Source organism: Magnolia sinica, chromosome 11, assembly GCF_029962835.1.
Source record: "Magnolia sinica isolate HGM2019 chromosome 11, MsV1, whole genome shotgun sequence".
NCBI lineage: Eukaryota > Viridiplantae > Streptophyta > Magnoliopsida > Magnoliales > Magnoliaceae > Magnolia > Magnolia sinica.
Genome location: NC_080583.1, coordinates 59,497,588 through 59,517,608, shown reverse-complemented (window position 1 = coordinate 59,517,608; position 20,021 = coordinate 59,497,588). Strand labels below are relative to the sequence as shown.

At 40.5% G+C, this 20,021-nt stretch overlaps 1 protein-coding gene across 2 annotated transcripts in view; it reads right to left on the bottom strand.

Annotated features, from left to right (window-relative positions):
* The window catches only part of LOC131219205 (2-oxoglutarate-dependent dioxygenase 33), a 62,581-nt gene that overhangs the window by 36,391 nt on the left and 6,169 nt on the right, over positions 1-20,021 (bottom strand). The window contains exon 2 of one of the 2 annotated variants that reach the window (XM_058214218.1): positions 11,004-11,119. The exons of the other annotated variant lie outside the window; for it this stretch is intronic. Coding sequence (XP_058070201.1) covers positions 11,004-11,119 — 116 coding nt within the window. The remainder of the gene's footprint in view (positions 1-11,003; positions 11,120-20,021) is intronic. 2 annotated transcript variants of the gene reach the window in all.

Sequence of the window (20,021 nt, the reverse complement as noted above, 5' to 3'; positions counted from 1 at the left end):
CAATCATGCTCATGGTTTGCATACCTTCATGTGACGTACTAAAAATCCACACCTTTGGACGATTCGATTGCAGGCTGTATGAAAAGTGACCATTAAGATTGGTTTGGCCGACCTGTGGCCCACATCACATAATTTCAGCGAATGCCTTCGCTAGAAAGCACCTCATACTCCCCATTCTCCACCATCATTTGGATAGAAGGGCCCAATTTCTATACATTACGATCCTTATCTAAAAGCCCGTGGAGGAAGCCATTAAAAGGTGATTTAACCAAATGCAAACCAACTCGTAGCCAATTGTCTTGGCTATTACTTTATACGAACTACTACTTATATTGATTGGCCTGAAATTCCTCACCAAGATGCACCATCACTTTTAGGAATGAGGGTCATAGAATAAATACCTTTAAGGCCCGTTTGGGTTGTGTTCGAATTTTTTTAACACAGTTATCCAACACAATGGTGTTGGAACAGGCTTGTATAAATGGACTATTTGTTAAATTATCTATTGTTTATCAAACATCCTATCTGGACAAGCATATATGGCTCTTGTACACATTAGGCACATTAGCATTTATGGACATGTGGCGCACAAGTAAATTAATAATGACATGCGGAACATATGGGTTACTTCGAGATGCATGGCATGTACAATGGCATATGTGGCACATGCATCGTATATGCACATGGGTATTGGCATATGTGGCGTATGTGGCATATGTGAGGCGCTTGAAGGTCGAATGTGGAACATGAAGGATGGTTGAATATAAGAAGTCTCATTTATGGCACATTCATACATGCGGCTTGTTTGGTAAATGTTGTACATGCACCATGCATGCATACAAAAGATTGCTAATTCATGTATTTATGGAAAATTGGCTAAAACAAACTTTGTATGGATTGCCAAATGCACAATAATAACTAGTTTTTTGGACAGCTATATCTTTGGTTTTATTGGAATCAGTGCCATATCCAAATAATTGTTGTTGACAAAACATAGACATAAGCCCTACCCGAGCAAGACTGTTTGAATGGAACTTTTTCAGTAATTAAATGGCCCCTCACTGATTTAGGCTCCATCCTGCAATTCTCATGATCTTCATCAGCTCATCTTTGACCAAAGCCAAAAGCTTGGTCAACTAGTTCTAGGGCCTTACAACTTCCAAAGTCAAACACCGCTCTCCTTTCAATTTTCTTCTAACAAACAACCATGCCAAACCAAATGGAATTAAAGCACATTTCATTATGTCTGGGTCCTTGACAATGATTTCACCCCAATAGTCATTTTAATGCTACTAGTGTCTTGTCCAATTAGAATACGGTGAAAGAAACATGTAATTCTACCCCTTTCTTGCAACCACAAGTCTCTGATTGTCAGTTTCCATGAGATCTATAGGAATATCTCACGGAACTAATTTCTTGGATCACCTCTTCTTGTCCTCTCCATGTTATAGAGATCCATTATATGCATTTCATAAACCATGTAGGTCATTTTCTTTTGGAATCCACCTCTCCTTAACATCAATCCAGCCAAAACACACATAATTCTATTCCTTGATCTTCCTTTCAGAATTTGGAGCTCTCAAAACAATTTGAATCCCTCACATCTCTCCATTGGATCATTATTCCTCTATTATTCCACCCTCCCACGAAACTTTAAGCATCTGCACCACACAATTTTAAACTTGATAGTCTCCGACATATTTAGAGAGTGCTTCAAGACCAGTCAAGGAAATGAGGACTGAAACCCCTGCAAAGTAGTTCTCCATATGTTAGACAGCACAAATCTGTTGGCCCTGCACATAATTAGATATTTTTCTTTTTTCTTAAGATGGTACATAATCGAATTATCCTGATAGTTTGAACAAAGAAAGCACTTTCTATAGGAAGGTCAATGAGTTCCATATTCCAAACGAATGTTGAAGATTGTCACTACACGAAATATTTTCCAACCACCTAGTCTTTTGTCGAGGAAGTGAAAATAAATAAATAAATAAAATAAAATAAACAAAATACTCCCCCCAAATACAACTGAGCAATCTTCATCTTCTGTAAACTTTTGATAGCTCAACCCAAAAAACTACCTCAAACATTTCAAGATTTAGCACATAGATGATAGACAATCCATTTAAACCCACCTTCCTTCATTACTAATCTGATATAGCCCCTCCCATCAACTCTCCTTCTACACCAATCATTTTCTCCTTCCAGATCAAAAGCAACCTCTCGATTTGCCCGTCACCGGTTTAAATGACCACTGCAAGTTGTCTCAAATATCCCAAACAAACGAATCTTCAAACATTTCCAATTTAGTCTCTTGACCTAGCAGAACATCCTTTTATTAGCAACCATTTATCCACACAAAACTCTACTTGGGAGACCCTAACCCCCTCACTTTCGAATACCCTTTCTTCATTATAGAATATAGATGTCTACCTCAAGCCCCTCTCATTATACAATCACCTATATCCTTCCCTTTGGTTCATTTCTCGTAGTTCACTAAGGAATTTAAGTTACCCAGATTCTATTCTTCTTGAATCCAATGTTTTAAATATCAAAAATATTGGCCGATATGATATATCCCACGATATATCTTATATCCCGCTTGTTCGATATGAAATGCACAAGTAGTGTCAATATATCCCACATGTTCAATCCAATGAAAATTTTCAATCTCCGGTCCCTTTTTTGTTGAAATCATGTTAAATCAACGTCAAATGGTTACAAATCCATTGGTTCTTCATGTTTTGCATGAAAAATCATGGAGTTAGAGCAGATTTGATTTTGATATCCATTGGTTCTTCATGTTCTCCGTGTTTTTTTCGAAAATTTCCTTCAACCAGTTGTCAATTGAGATTAATTTCGAAGTATTTAGGAGTATTTGATGAAATGATCATCACACACACTCTAATTTCGAAATTTGAGTGTAGGTGGTCCAATTTGGGAAATTTTGGAGAAAATTCAAAATTTCCCAAAGTGCTTGCAATGTTGCACTCCCAGTGTTCAAAATATCGATATTGCGTTACGTATCGCATTCATAGGATACAGATACGTATTGGTTATCACATGGGATAGATCGGTTGTATCATGTAATGTATCGCTGTTGTTGGAAACATAGGGAAACATTGGGAAATTGGTTGAATTTTTCAATGAAATCAAGCACGTATGAGGGCTGATCTATTATCCTCATCAATTTTCAGAAAATAAAATTTATTTTTAAATAAAAATAATAAAATTATTTTAAAAAAAAATCAAAATTTCCCTTCAACCAGCTGTCAATTAAGACTAATTTCGAAATATTTAGTAGTGTTTGATGAAATAATCATCATATGCACTCTAAATGTTATGCATTCAATTTGAATATAATGTATAAGCTCAATCAGACAGTGCCTAGCTTAGGACCCTATACAAAGAAAACCTATTATGTGCACTTCTTTTTTGAGATGTTATGATTTAAAAGTGTGTATTAAGGTCTTTTGAACAATCCCCGAAGTTTCATTGAAAAATTCAACCATTTTCCCAATGTCTCCCATGTTTCCCAAAAAAGTTTGACAAATTACCCGATGCAAACTATATATCCCATGTGATAATCGATACATATCTATATCCTAAGGATGCAATACATAACGCGATATCCATATTTCAAACGCCGGCCCTATCTACTCACCAAGTGGGCCACACCATATAAAAGAATATCCAACCATTGATAAATAGCAAAAAACAAGGGCTCCACTCAATGAGTGTCTGTTGTTGAGTTTTCCAAAAGGTGATTCTTATTATGGGGCCCACCTTCAGATGTCATATACGCATGAAAGGTTAGACGTTATTAGCCGGTTGAACCATAAGTCTAATAAGTTGCTCCCTCTGTCCCTCCCTCCCTTCTTCCCTCTATCTATCTACACACACACACACACACACACACACACACACACACACACACACACACACAGAGGGTTTTGCTAACATCCCCACCTTCACAGGGATGTTAGCAGCATCCCAAAAGCCTTTTAAATGGCACACGGGGTGACCTATTGTCGATCCAAACTGCTCATTAATTCATACAACTAGGAGCAAGCCATTGTGCAAAAATCATGCCAAACAAGTGGTTCGAAGCTTCCAATCACTAGCATGAAAATGGACAATCAAGATTGACAAGAGAAACAATAATCATTATCTCAAAACATATAGTAGAGAGATCCCACTTTGTATTTTTTATGATTCTAAACTAACACTTTAATTTGATGATTTGGCTCGTAAACAATGGGCAGTTGTAACATATTGAGGGTTACTATCATCTGATTGGTGTGATTCTTGCACCAAGGCTTGCATCTTTGTATGAATGAATGAATGGTTCAGATTGATGATAGGTCATCTCGTGTGTTGTTTAAAAGGTTTGGGGGCATTGCTAATGCCCCCATGAAGATGGGGGCGTTAGCAAAACCCAATACACACCCACAAACACAATATGAATACATAAAAGTAGCAATCCCTTGCAAACCATACCGCGGAAGACCTTAAGTGTGGTCTTAAGTGGTTGACAGCTCAAGTGAGCCCCATCAAGATGTTTATGTGAAATCCACCCTAACCACCAGGTGTGTCACCCCATGTTAAGCCCAGGGCCCATATATCAGCCCTATCCGTGATCAGGTGTGGGCCACACCAAAAGAAACAGTTGGGAGAGACATGCACCGTTGATTTTTATGGGGCCCTCCATGATGATTATGTGAAATCAGCTTGAGCCATTAGATGACATAAAAAAATTTAGGCATGGGTCCCAAAAACCAAGTGGGCCATACCAAGGGAAACAAATTTGGACGGTGAGTGTCGTTGTATACACTATTTCTAATCATGTGGTCCACTTGAACCACGGATGAGGCTGGTTTTTCAGATCTAAGCCAAATTTGGATTATTCACCTGATGGTTGAGTGGATTGTAAAAGAACATGGTTGTGGGGGCCACCCCAACTACATGACCCTTTATGTAAACGTAAATGGCTTATGAGAGGGCTTCTATAGTGAGGCGCTCACACCATTTACCGTAGTGTGAAGACTCTATGGGGCTCTCTATGATGTATGTCTTATCCATGCCGTCCATCCATTTTGCAAGCACGTTTTAGGGCATGAGACTAAAATTGAAGTACATCCAAAGCTCAAGTGGATCACACCACAAGAAGTAGTGGGAATGACTACCTACCATTGAAAACTTCTGTGGAACCACAAGTTTTAGTTGATATTTGTGCTCTCTTCATTCAAGTCTGTGTGTTTCAAGTTTGTGTGTGACCTAATGAACAGTTTGGATGAAAAATAAACATCATTATGGGCCTTAGGATGGTTTTAGAGGTGGACGTCATTATCCCCACTGTTTCTGCGATGTGGTCCTGTGAATGCTCCTGCCCGAGCAATGCACCTCACTTCCTCAGTTTTCGGAAATGCGTTCATGCCTTGAGGTGTGGTATTGACTCAAGCAAGAGAATGCATATAATCTGGAGTTGCCACAAGCCAATGAAACAAAAAAAATCTATGGCCGGCTAGAAACCAAAGAATCTCTTATGGGTTGGGGAATCGTAAGACTCCCCAACTCGAGTTACTCCTACAATTGGTCAACAACCCAAGATTATAAGGGCCTTGGTGACAAAAAAAAAGGTTAAGCATCCTTTTCCACTAGCACAAGGCGCAATCTCCACTTTACGGGACTTTTGGATTTCGCGATGATTTAACCAAGTTCCAAAAAATATATATACATCTGAATCAACCTACAAAGATGCTATGCTCAAGTCAAGCTAACTAACCAAAGTAAAAGTAAAAGAAAGCGGAAGCAGTATCATAAGATATGCAAGATGAATGTGTAGACTGGAATGTTGGCTTGGTTGAGAAGTAAGAAGGAGAAGGGGCGACCAGATACTCTTCGATCAAAGAGATACTTGGGTATCCCCAACTCCAACCATACTCAAGGACTTCAATGAACTTCTTTCTTTCAGAATTCTCTCTTGTTTCTCTCTTTTGAATCTAGCAAGCTACAAGCGTAGTTGAGGGTGCTTGGAGAATGCCTAAAAGAGACCTCCAAAACACCCTTCTTTAACATCCCTAAGCTTCACCAAGCTTCCTCGAACATTTTTTTTTCACCATACCAAGTGAGGGGAAATGCCCCTGTATATATAGGCAAGACCAGCTGCTATCTAATGGTTGCCAAGGTATTCCGTAACGACTGTGGAAATATATGTAATTTTTAGTGTGTGTATGCATGTTGTGTACTCCAGTGTGTGTGTGTGTGTGTTAATCATTAGACTAACCATAACACAACCCATTGCCCTACCTCTCTCTCCCTCTCTCTCTCCCCTTTCTCTTCCCTTCCAACTACTGTTTTCTCCTACATTAGATTTCTACTTAGTATCAAAGCGTGCGATTTGGGACCTGATCACAGCCTATGGTAGTGGGGCCCACTGCTGACGTCATTCGTACATATAGATGACATCAGCATTATACGGTCGGTAGTCTTTTTGGAGCAAGAAAGTATGGGATCTGGTATATCTGGATTTTAGAGGAATAATAGTGATTTTTTTGAGGTGTTTTTCATGGTGTTTCGAAAGAGAAAAATTGGAAAAGTCCAAATTTCACTGTTTCCTGCTGAGTTGTTTTTTTTTAAGGATTTTCAGGCAAATGTTCCACGTGGGGTAGGTGCGGTTGATCAAGAGAAATCTCCATATACAAGTATCACAAAGTTTCATCAAAGCATGTTTCATGAGAAGTCGTTGTCAACGGCCCTTGTTTTTGGATCTTTTGCTGGGATTTCTTTATTTTCCCTTTTTTCCGATGTTATGGGGCTGCGGTGTAAACTCATGTTGTTGGGATTACGAAGTTGAAGTTCTTGGTCCGTGTCTAAAAGTAAACTGCACACACAAGGTGTTAGATGTAATGCTTCACTCGACTTTTCATAGGGGATTTTTACAAGTGGTGGATCTTTTCTTCTCAGTTCATCATCTCCTCGTTTATCAGGCCTTTGTTGTTTGTTGTGAGTGTAGTTCACTCACATTGTGTTGCATGTGATGCACACGTCTGCACATGCTAATGTATGTGTGTTCTCTCAAGTGTGTGAGTGTTGCACGTGATGCACACTCATTTAATGTGCATGTTGCACTTGTTGTAAAAGAATTTGCATGTGGATGACAAGTTTGTGACTCGATAGTTGTTGAGTTTAGTTATGGCCGAGAACTTGAAGAGAAGATTCAACCGATGAAGGAAGCTCAATCTACAGTTTATATCCTGCCATGTTGTGTTTGAGGGGGGAGCAATGATCCATACTCATCATCACTATCTTCTTTGTATGTATTCCAAGCTGGGCATGCGATATACATGCTCCAACTGGAGGGGGAGTGGGAAAATATATGTAATTTTTTGTGTGCATATGTACGTCGCTGTGTACTCCAATGGAGCATTGTGACCTTCCTTCAGACTTAATATATATATATATGTTTGTGTGTGTGTGTGTGTGTTAGTCATTAGACTAACCATAACACAATTTGTTACCCTAACTGTCTCTCCCTCTCTCTCTTCCCTTCCAGCTATTGTTTTCTCTTGCATCATATTTCTACTATGACCACCATCGTTACCTTTACGATACGGGTGGTAACAGCTATTACAGCCCCCATAACAGTCGCTATGGTCTCTTTTTTTATTAAAAGAAAAAACCTAAAAAAAATGTATTTGCCCTAAAACATTGGAAAAAAATCCAAAAAACCTGTATCCACCCCGTAACAAACCATTGCGGGGTTGTTATGGCCTATATAGGGGGCGTAACGGGTTGGTAATGAAGGTTAAACATCATTTTTTGCATAACGATTGTTACGGCCGTTACGACCCCATAACGTGTAACAGTTGCCACTGTTACCTTTAAGTAACGGCCTTTACAATACACCATTTCGCCACATGTCCTGATTTTGCACTTTCGAGATAGTTTCTGCCAATAACAACGATTGGTACTTGATAAGTGGACTTTCTGTATCGGCAGGAAAAGGATCATGCCCATCTTTTTGTACAAATCTTGAGGTGTTTTGGTCTACTAATCATCCCAAGTACCATCTAGCAGGTCCAAGTGAGACAAGGTGACCAACGGCTATTGGATAGCCTCCAGTCCCCTTTTGCAAATCTAGACAATTGGTTGGCTCCAAGAGGTCTTGGGGAGGCTCACTATATGTCATGTTCTGGTTTGCGATGCTTCTTTGGGTCAATCTAAAGTTCAACTAGATTCCTACGAAGTAGTCTCTCTCATTCTGGGTGGGGTGTCTACCGATACACTTGAGCTTTGGATATGCTTCAATCTTGGGCTCATGGCCTAAATGAGCTAGAGAAACATATGGATGGTGTGGATAAAACACGTACATCATGATGGGCCCCACAGAGTCTTCACAACACAATTAAGGGTGTTGGCCGCCTCACTACACAATTTGCATCCACGTAAGAAACTTTTATGTAAATTTTAGGTAAAGGGTCGTCCAATTGGGGTGGGCCCACCATGTATTTCCAAAATCCACTCCAACCAATATGTGACACTTATCCTCTAAATTGTTTCCCTTGGTGTGGCCCACCTAAATCATAGATGTGTGTGGTGCTTGGGGCCCATGCCTAAACTTTTTTGTGTCATCCAATGGGTCGAGCAAGTTTCGCATAATCATCAAAGTAGGCTTAGTCAAAATCAACAGTGCATGTCTCTCTCCCAACTATTTCCTTTGGTGTGGCCCACCTAAATCACGAAAAAGGCTGATTTTTGGGCCCTGGGCCTAACATGGGGTGACGCACCCGGTGGTCAGGGTGGATTTCACATGAACATTGCAATGGGGCTCACTTGAGCCGCCAACCACTTAAGACCGCACTTAAGCTCTCTTGGTGGTCTCATGGTCGGTTTGTAGGAGACCACCACTCCATAACATACATACATGTGTGTGTACAAACATACATACATATATATGTACCTGTATTTATACTTATATATAATGTACACACGCACACACATATTGTGCGTGTGTGTACACACATGCACACACATATGAGAGGTCTCAAGTCTAACCTATTGGGCTACAAGTTATGGTCCACCCAGTTGCATGTATGTATGTATTTATGTACATTATATACATACATACATACATACATGTGTGTGACATCTAAATGTCACAAAAAAAAAAAAAGGTTGTTCATGGGTGGACCACAAGTTATGGTCCACTGGGCGAATAACTTCCAACCTAGTAAATGTGTGTGACATCTAAATGTTCCAATAGATTGGCTCTTCCATGAGGTCAACATATTGAAAAAATCATCCCTATCTGCGCATTAAGCGGGCCACAGGATGGGAAACAACATCTAGCCAATAATGTGGCCCACTCGGCGTGTGACATATCAACGGCGCATGCACATAATAGGTTTGAGGTTGTCCATTGGGTGGACTGTAACTTGTGGGTTGGACCTAAGACCCCTCCCTCTACTGGGTTAGACCTGAGACCCCTCCCTCCCTCAAGGGTAACCTCTGGCAGCAACATCAACTTGTCCTCTATAGTGACAACAGGCAAGTTCAGCTGCTACAAGCATTGAATATAAAGATCTCATACAAAATTGTCGATGTAGACAAACATAGATGTGTATGTGAAAAGGAATATGATCAAATTGTTTTACAGATATGCATTACCAGCAACATATTTCCCAATCAATGGATCAAATCTATTCATTTTAAATAGGAGCATTTTTCATAATAATTATTTATTGAGAAATGCTCTACTAGTGTTCCAAGAGCACCATAAATTATAGTGCTCCTAGCGGCATTGCAACACTTAGGGACAGTCCAATCCATGATCCAAACTCTTCATTGGGTCCAACATACATTCATGGGCTACCACCACTAAAACATGACACCAATCTGACAAATATTAACCATTTCAGCAATGCCATTCAATATGAAAGGTCAATTGTTTACACCAAGTCCAATCAACAATTTGCTCCACCTTTATATTAGGCCCGTCATGGATAGCTTATGTTTCTCAATACAATTTTGTTAGGCAATTGTAGCCATCCAATATGTGTTAGAAAAAGGACGGGTTAGAAAATAAGTCCAAATCAAGAACGGATTTGATCATCTGATTAGCACGGTTTTTGCATGGTAGTCAATGAAATGTGACAGAGACTCGATCGGCTGATTCCGGTAGATGAATTCAAATTGGATGCTTGTATCAACTAACTACCTCCCATCTTTTCATAGGAAAAGCTACCTTACCCTTTTACATGGTTATTTATTCAGGAAGCTGCAACAAAGAAATTTTGGGCCTGTTTGGTTTTCCAATTTCCTATGAAATGAAAGGTAAATAAGCCATCGTTATTATTTCCAAGTGTTTTTTAAACAAAAATTACAGCTTGTAAATCGAGAGCCAAATACACTTGCAAAGGAAGCAGGTAAAGTAAATTGTAATCATTACATTTTTCACATTATAAAACTACGCTTTTATGGTGATTTCTGGGTGAAACAAACAATTTAGCAACATCATTGCAGTCAACTGTAAGTGATGTCACCACACAATTACAAGAGTAAATAATCATTACCCATTTACAGCCATTTACTGTTATAATTGGAAAACCAAACAGGCCCTTTGAACTCCTTCTATTTCATTGGAAACCACTCCCTATGAGCTTTTACTATTAGCAAACATATTAATTGATGAGTTATAAATAATTGGAATATCATCATTTCTTGTCCAACTCCATTACTCTTTTTCTCCATTGAGAATTGACCTTGTACACATAATTGTAATGCGTTAGTTGTATCATTATTTGTATCCTTGACTTTTTTTCAAGCATTGCTCATGATTAATTCAACATGATCTTTCTAATTTTCCAATTCTCTTATTATTTTCTTTGATTTTGTAACTTATAGTGCTCTGAGAGCATTGAAGCATTTCTCTTTTTTTATTACTGTTCCAAGATTTTGTTGAGAACTGAGTAAAAGTACGAAATACTTGTCCTGTAAAATACCACATAGAAGAACCCCGTCTCTCTACAAGCCTGATCTAACATTCTAACAACTTCCAACACGCTTTGATCTTCAACCATCTTTGGATCATTGCATTTCTTCAAGAGAGGAGAAATGTCTGAAACAAAAGGAAAGAGGGATCAAAGAAAATAACAACAAAATTGGAAAATTAGAAAGATAATGTTGCATTAATCATGAGCAATGCTTGTAAGGAGAAAAAAAAATAGTGATAAAACACATGCATTACAATTTTGTACAAGGTCAATTCTCAAAGAGAAGAGAGAGAGAGAGAGAGAGAGAGAGAGAGAGAGAGAGAGAGAGAGAGAGAGTAATAAAGTTGAACAAGAAACGATGATATGCAAAATATCCATTACTCATCAACTGATATGTTTGCTAATAGTAAAACCTCAATAGAGAGTGGTTTCCAACGAAATAGAGAGAGTTCAAATTTCTTTGTTGCAGCTTCGTGAATAAATAACCACATGGAAAGGGAAAGGTTGCTTTTCCTATGAAACGATGGGAGGTAGTCGGTTGATCCAAGCATCCAATGGAATTCATCAACCAGAATCAGCTGATCAATTCTCCACTTAAAAGGGTATGATTGCCTTTCCTAAAGATGGGAGATGGTTGGTGCAAGCATCCAATGGAATTCATCAACCAGAATCAGCTGATCAATTCTCCGATTAATGGAGGCATCTTCACATGCAAGCAAACAACAAAGAGTGATTACACATAAATTGTGTAAGTATATGTATATGTGTGTGTGCGTGTCTATGTTTATTCTATAACTAGTGGAGTACTGTAACTTTTCCCTTCAAGTAATATATATATATATATATATATATATATATATATATATATATATATATATATATATATATATATATAGGTTTTTGTGTTGGTCGTTAGACCTAACCCAATATAGTTGTTCCTCTCCCTCTTCTCTTCCTCTCTCCTTTCTTCTCTATGTTTCTTCTCTATTTATTTTTCTACTTAGTATCAAAGCGTCCAATCCGAGACCTGACTGCAACCTACAGTAGTTGGGCCCACTACTGATGTTGTCCATACGCATGGATGGCATCAACAGTGCACGTTTTCTGCATAGCTTGGAGTGGTTTTTGTGATGTTTCTATAGGAAATGATGAAGTTTCGTCAAGGTTTGGGGGTACTACGACGTCCTTTGTGAGAGATTTTCTTCTTCATGATTTGATGTTGTAGGGTTGCAAATGACTTGTAAATTCATGTGGGTGGTGATTGCAATGTTGATACTCTCGTCACAGTGCTTAGAAGATTCAGTGCACACAAGGTGTTTGATGAAATGCTTTTACCCAACTTTGCATGGGGGCTATTTACGAATGGTAGCTCTTCCCTTCACTGTTCATCTTCTCTTCCTTTCTTAGGCATGTTTATGGTGTGAGTGTCCCTCCACCCCGTTGTTTGTTGTGAGTGTAGTTGCACGTGATGCATCCTCACCTTGTATTTGTTCTCTCGAGTATTGCACATGATGCACACTCATATTTGTGAGATAATGTTATTGGCTCAATTGTTGTCGAGTTTTCTTATAGCCATGTTCTTGAAGAAAAGATTCCACAAATGAAGTGCAAGCTTAAGTCTATATCTTGCCATGTTGCATTTGAGGGGGAGCAATGTTCCATGCTCATTATTACCATTTTCTTTGTATGCATTCCATGCTAAGCATGATCAATATACATGCTTCAGCTTGAGGGGGAGTGTGGAAGTGACGCAGGACAGCCCTAATTATGATGCATGCCAACAGAGTACTGTAACTTTTCCCTTCAAGTAGTGTGTATGTGTGTGTGTGTGTGTGTGTGTGTGTGTGTGGGTAGGTGCTTGTGTTGGTCTTTAGACCTAACAAAATACAGTCGTTCCTCTCCCTCTCTACTTTCTTCTCTACATTTCTTCTCTATTTATTTTTCTACTTAAACTTGATCATTTCCCGATATTTAAAGAGATGGAGAAACATTTCCCAAACCTGACAGGTTACGCCATTCCCATGCTAGTTGCCAGTTTCCAAACCTGACATGGTTCGATGAACGAGATTAAAATTGCCCCACTAAAGAACCATATTGTGTGTGGTTAGGCTCATCATGATTGTGCCCTTAAAAGAGGAAGAAAATTTGTTGCACACCAACAACTTCAACACATGAGTGAAGTGTGGCGAAGGAGATGTGCAAGTTATAATGTATGAAGGGAGCAACATGAATGCAGCTTTGCAGTCGCAGGACATGGTTGACAAACTGAAACTTGAGACAAAAAAACAACCTTAGCCATATAAATTTGCTAGGGTTGATGGCACATCCATCTCGGCAACTAAGCAATGGTTCATGAACTTCTATTTGGGACAATATAAATAGATTAGGGGCAATGGGCATGGTTTGGACCCGGCCAGGCTAGGCCCAGTCTGGCCTGACACCATATGGCCCAAGGCCTGAGCCTGCCATCAATGTGGCCCAAGCCCAAGCCCAAGCCCGATAAAAATGGTTAGGCTCACACCCAACACATCCTAACCCGCCCAACCTGAAATTGATCAAATCCCAACCCATCGGTTGATCAAGTGGGTCACATGTGCACAAAGAAAATGAAACCAACAGTCTAAATGACTTGAGCCGGACTGGGCTGCGAGTCAAGCTAAAATGACTTGAGCTTAAGCCCAGCCCGAAAATTTATCGAGCTATATGTGCCATGCCCAAGCCCAGCCCTAGGATAAAGCCACTAGGGTCCAAGCCCGGTCCAAAATTGCATTGGGCTTGCCAAGCCAGGCAGGCCATCTGGCATGTTGACAACCTAAAGAAGACCCTATTGTGTGACGCCATCCCTAATTCCCTACAAGGTTAACATTCCTCTCAGTTGAGTCTGGCTGTATGACATGAAGTTTGACCGCTCATGTCAGAAAATTTCTGCGACTCTTTACATATGGGAGTAAACATATTGCACTAAATCCAATGAAATATGAGTGAACCTAGACAGAAAAACATGGCTTCATGCCTTCATCAATGCTTGGAATGCCACAATTCATGGAGAGAGCTGGGAGATAAGAGTGATGTACGTCTTGATGGGGCATGAAGGTAAACCAAAGCAGAAAGAGAATTCTACCACTCCCCCACCTATGCTTTTGTCTCAATTTCAAGATTTGATTCATGAAGAATTGCCAAATTAGTTGCCACCTATGCTTGATATTCAGCATTAAATAGATTTGCTGCCATGAGCACCGTTGCCTAATCTTGCTAAACACTAAATTAATTGGATGAAGCATGCTGAGCTTCACCAACAAGTAGAAGAATCATTAATTAAGGGCTTCATTTGTCAAATCATCGGCTCATGGATATAGTTGCACGAAATGTCAAACGAAGTGGCATCAGATTCAGATGCAAGAGCAAATATATGTCTGCTTCAAAATGTAAATAAGCATAAATAGGTAAGGGAGTGGGAGTGAGAGTTTAAAGTCTGATTCGAAGTATGAGTGGCACCTAGTTAGAAGGATCTTGCAACTAAGCTCGTGCCCAATGCCCACACTTCTAATGTCCAAGAAGGATGGTAGCTGGAGAACATGCATCAACAACCACACCATCAAGAGGATAATGATCTGATACCACTTCCCAATCCATTAAAACCAAATTTTATTAAAAGAAGGCGCAAAGATGGCGCACTGAACACAACACAAACCTCCAACCTAAGGAGAAAATAAAATTTACAAGACTTCATTGCCTTTATGCAGGAAGCCCATTCCACAACATACAATTTGGCCTTGCTAAAAATCTCAAAAGCTGAGGTTCTCGCATTCTAAAACCATCTTCCGTTTCTTTCCCCCAACAAAGCCTAGAAAGTAGCCAAAAGGGCCACCCACCAACACACCTTTCTTTTCTTTCCAAGACAAACCCCATGCCCTGCTAGAAAGAAGTCCCCAACTAAGCCCAACATCACCCAAGAAACATTGAACAAACCACAGAACCTCTTCCAAACTTCTTGAGCAAAGGGGCCATGCGAGAAAAGGTAGTCAACTGATTCTGTTTCTCCCATACACATCACGCATATGTTGGGAATCACAATAGAGCATTTTTTAAGCCTAGAGAGTAGCTGGAAGGGCCAGACACCAGCACACCTTTCTTTTCCTTCCGAGCCAACCCCATGCCCTGCTAGAAAGAAGTCCCCAGATAAGCCCGACATCACCCAACGAACATTGAACAGACCACAGAACCTCTTCCAAACTTCTTGAGCAAATGGACCATGCAAGAAAAGGTGGTCAACTGATTTCACATCTCCCATACACATCGCACATATGTTGGGAATCACCATAGAGCGTTTTTAAGGTTGTCAGTTGTCAGCCCCCTATTTCTTCCTACAAGCCAAGCGAAAGCCGCTATTTTTGCAAGGGCTCTATAATAGTAGACATAGGAAATGCAACTACATCTCTCTCCTCCCGTCGCAGGCTAAAGCACGTTAGAGTAGGATTGGACCAAGAAGCACTCCCCATTTTGTCCACCTACCACACCATTCCATCTCATCCCTCCACCAGTGGGAAGCAACCAACCAGAAATTCCTAAAGCTTCACAAAGTCCTCCACTTCCTCATCCTGCAGATTCATACAACATGGAGGGGACCAAATAGAGACGCTGCCCATAATTGAGAAACACCTGGACAACAAGATATTTCTTTCCAATGCTAGATTAGCCAAACACGAAAACACCTCTTGAAGTAAACCTTCTCCCCTAGCCATACATCCTTCCCAAAGTAAACCTTCTCCCTATTGCCAATAGCATAGCCTATACCTGCACTAAACTTATCCCTTAAGCAGGCGACCGATTTCCAAATGCATGAGGTCCTAATGTCCTATAAATCGAGGAGCCCCTCACCAACCATCTTTCTTTCTGAAACCCATTCTTGTTCACTATAACTCTTCTTCGCAGGGATTCTTCCTCAATTCCGAATCCACAGCCATTTTCCCAAAAGAGTGCCTTTCATAGATATGATGTCTAATGCCCCAATATTTTCAAAGATCAACTTGAGATTTCAGAAATAGGTAACACCAAATCAAGATCTACTTAGGAGATGAATGAAAAACAACATTCAAGACAAAAGGATGAACAATACAAGTAGTTGGTTCTGTTGTTTGGACTAACCAACACTATTGCACGTAACTTCATGTGTATGATTACAGAAATCTCCCAACCAATTGTTGGGAAATTTCTCCAATAAGATGCTCCAGTGAGAACCACTTAAAATCACCTTCAGCAGGTTATGTGGGTCTTATACCAAGAGAATCACTTTATACACCTAGAGAAATGCATCTTCATGAGCCCTAAAGTGGTTTTCATCGGATTTTTTGTGTGTCAACGGAAGGTGTTACAGGTGTCATCCTTGACTAGCCAAATCAAACAAACATACATGAAGTTCGAAGCTTTCATGAATTAGGGTCTTACAAAAGATCTATTGAAAATGTTAGTTCCATTATGGCACCCATCAATGAGTGCATGAAAACAGGACCCTTCGAGGGACCAAAGCAGCAATTATTGCCTTCAAGAACATCAAACAGAAGATGACAGAAGCACCATCCCAGGTTGCCAAATTTTGATAATTTATAGAAGTGGCATACAATGCTTCCCATGTTAGCATTGGTTATGTTCTTAGTCAAGAAGAGCACCTAATAGCATATTTCAATGAGAAACTCAATGACACACTTAATCGATTAACATGAATCTAAAAAGCGATATAGAACCTTTCTCTAGTACCAGTTTTGTAGTCAAGCTTGAACAAATCAACAGCCTCTTAGAGGGAACTCTAAAACATTTGATGGTATGATGGCAATCAAAATTCAAAGCAACCAACGCAATGGAGGTGGGATCTAAGAATACCTCTTGGAGAAGAAGATTCCTACGGATTAGAAAAGATCAACCACCAAACCCGAAAGTATAGTGACCTCCTGCATTTAACACCATACTTCACCAAAGTGCTCCATCCTAAGTGCACGATGGGCACCCCTTTCTCTCTCCGCTCCGAACCTAACTTTTGAAAGGGGGGGGGGGGATGAGAGAGAGAACACTTAGGGCCTGTTTGTTAACACTGAAAATTTTTACTTAATGCGGAATTTGGAAAGAGCTCGGTGTTTAGTGGTGTTTGTTAACGCCGAACGTGGAAAGCGCTCCGTAATTTTATGTCGAACCTTTTTGCCAACTGAGGTCTAGCTTAACGTTGAATCCAGAATGTGCTCCGCAAACTAATTTATAAAATCCAAAATTTACATATGTGAGGGAGATTTTCTCCTTTACATAATACACAACCCAACTTTTAACATGTGGCACTTCTCTAGGCCCACCATGATTTATGTGTTTGATCCACAACGGCCATCAACTTTTCTATATCATTCTAGAGCATGATCCCAAAAAATAGGCACATCCAAAGCTCAAGTCGACCACACCACAGAATGTAGTACAAATGGAACGACTACCGTTAAAACCTTCCTAAGTTCCGCTGTGAAGCTTATTTGCCATGTAACCTCTTCTTAAGGTCATACAAATCTGGATGAAGGGAAAACACAAAAATCAGCTTGATCAGAACCTTCTATGGCCACAACAAGTTTTCAATGGTAGGCACCTAATTTCCTATGTTTCTTGTAGTGTGGCCCACTAAAGCCTTAGATATGCCTTGTTTTTTGTGTTATTTTCTAAAATGATATGAAAAAATGGATAGACGGTGGGGATAAAACATATACATCAGGGTTGGCCCTACAAAGCCCTTTGAGGGGATTGTTTGTCTCTAGCTCGATTCATGAAAGTGGAATGGCTGGTGTACCGCACACCAACCATCTAGCTGGTGTGGGTACATGTCATGCGAAAATGAGAGTTGCCGCTCATCGAGCTCCGAGTTGTACGAACGGTTCAAAGGATATCAAAGTTACATTACATGGCCCCAAAATGATGTATTTATTATATCCACACCGTTCATCCATTTTGTGAGATCATTTTAGAGCATGATACCAAAAATTATTCATATCCAAATCTTAAGTGGACCACACCAAAAATAGCATTGGACAATGACTCTCACCGTTAAAACATTCATAGGGCACACCATAGCATTTATTTTCCACCCATTCTGTTCATAAGGTCACACAGACCTAAATGAAGAGGAAAAACAAATATCATATTGATCTAAAACTTTGTGACCCCAAAAGGGTTTCAATGGTAGACGTTCAATCCCCATGGTTTTTTGCAGTGTGGTCCACTTGATCTTTAGATCTGTCTTATTTTTCGGTTCAAGCCCTAGGACGAGCTCTCCAAATGAAAGGACGGTTGGGATATAACACATACCTCATGATGGGACCCACTGAACTTGCTAACGTCAACACACTAGCCAAATAGGTGGAGTGTGGTGGGGGTAGCATGCAACTCTCGCCTAGATTTAAGGGAGCAGATTAGGTGAGACCCAGGATCCACCAAGGTGGATGGGACCCCTGACTGTGAGGCCCACTTTGATGTATGTGACTACATCCACACCATCCATCCGTATTGAAAGCTCATTTTAGGGCATGATCCAAAAAATGAAGCAACTCCAAATTCCAGATGGACCATAGTACAAGAAACAGTGGTGATTAACCATTAAAAACTTTTTTTGGACCACAAAAGCTTTGGATCAAGATGATATTTGTGTGGTCTCTTCATCTAGTTGTTTGTGACCTTATCAACAGGTTGGATGGCAAACAAACATTTCGGTGGAATCCATGAAGTTTTTAATGGTGGAGATTAAATCACGATTGTTTCCTATGGTGTGGTCCGCCTAAAATTTGTGTCAGCTTCATTTTTGGGATAACGCCCTAAAGTGAACTTTCAAATGGTTGGATGGTGTGGATTTAAGGTACACACATCACCGTGAGCCCCACAGTCTGGGTCCCTCCTACGTTAGTAGATACAGGTAGAGCTGGGCATCGAGTCGAGTCGGACCGAGTTAGGGCTGACTCGACTCGATCCGGTTTTGAAATAGGCCTGATCTGAACTCGATCTGACTCAATCCGAGCTCAGTCTGGCCTAGACTAATCCGAACCGAGTCCGATCCGGTCAGAAGTACGAGTCGGGTCGAGTTGGCACCAAGTCGGATTGAGAGATGAGGGAGGGAGGGAGGGAGTGGAGAGGAGAGAGGAGGAGGAGGAGGAGGAGGGTGATGGTGGTAGGTGGTTATCGGGCTTGGAAGAGGATGAGGGAGGGAAGGAGGGAGTGGAGAGGAGAGAGAGGAGGGGGAGGAGGGTGATGGTGGTGGGTGGTTGCCGGGCCTGGAAGAGGAGGATGAGGGAGGGAGAGAGAGATGTTGGGATCGAGTCGGGGTAGGATTAGAGAGTCAGGTCAAGTCGGGTTTCGGATCGAGTTGAGTCTAACCAGATCAAGTTTCAAGTCAAGTTGGGTCAAGTTACTGGGTAACTCGAACTCGACTCGGTTTGAGTTCGGATTGGGCGAGGCTTACTCGATTCGGACCAACTCACCCGTTCAGTTCAGGTCGAGTCGGATCGGACCGAGTCGGACGAGTCAAGTTAGCCAGATCAAGTTGGCCTGTGGCCACCTCTAGATACAGGGTCTCACCTAATCCACTCCGGTTTTGGGGGTAACAAGGATTTTAGGTGAAATCCTTTCGTAAGAACTTCTCTCACCTAATCCACTCCCGGATTTGGGGGGGACGGGGATTTTATTTGAAATCCTTCCGTAAGAACTTCTTACACTAGATGCTAGGTGGGGTCCACTGTGATGTTTGTAGGAAATCCACCTTGTTCATACGTTTCGAGAGCTCATTTTAGACCATGATACAAAAAATGAAGTGGATCCAAAGCTCAAGTGAGCCACACGAGAGGAAATGGTGGAGATTCAATGACCACCGTTGAAACATTAGTATGGGTAAATGTGTCAAATTAACATATTTCAAACATTTCAAACGTTAGTTAACAAACTGGTTGTTCTAGATTCATTATTAGTTTTCTGACTTCAGATTCAAACTTTATATTCAGATTTCAGATTCAGACTTTA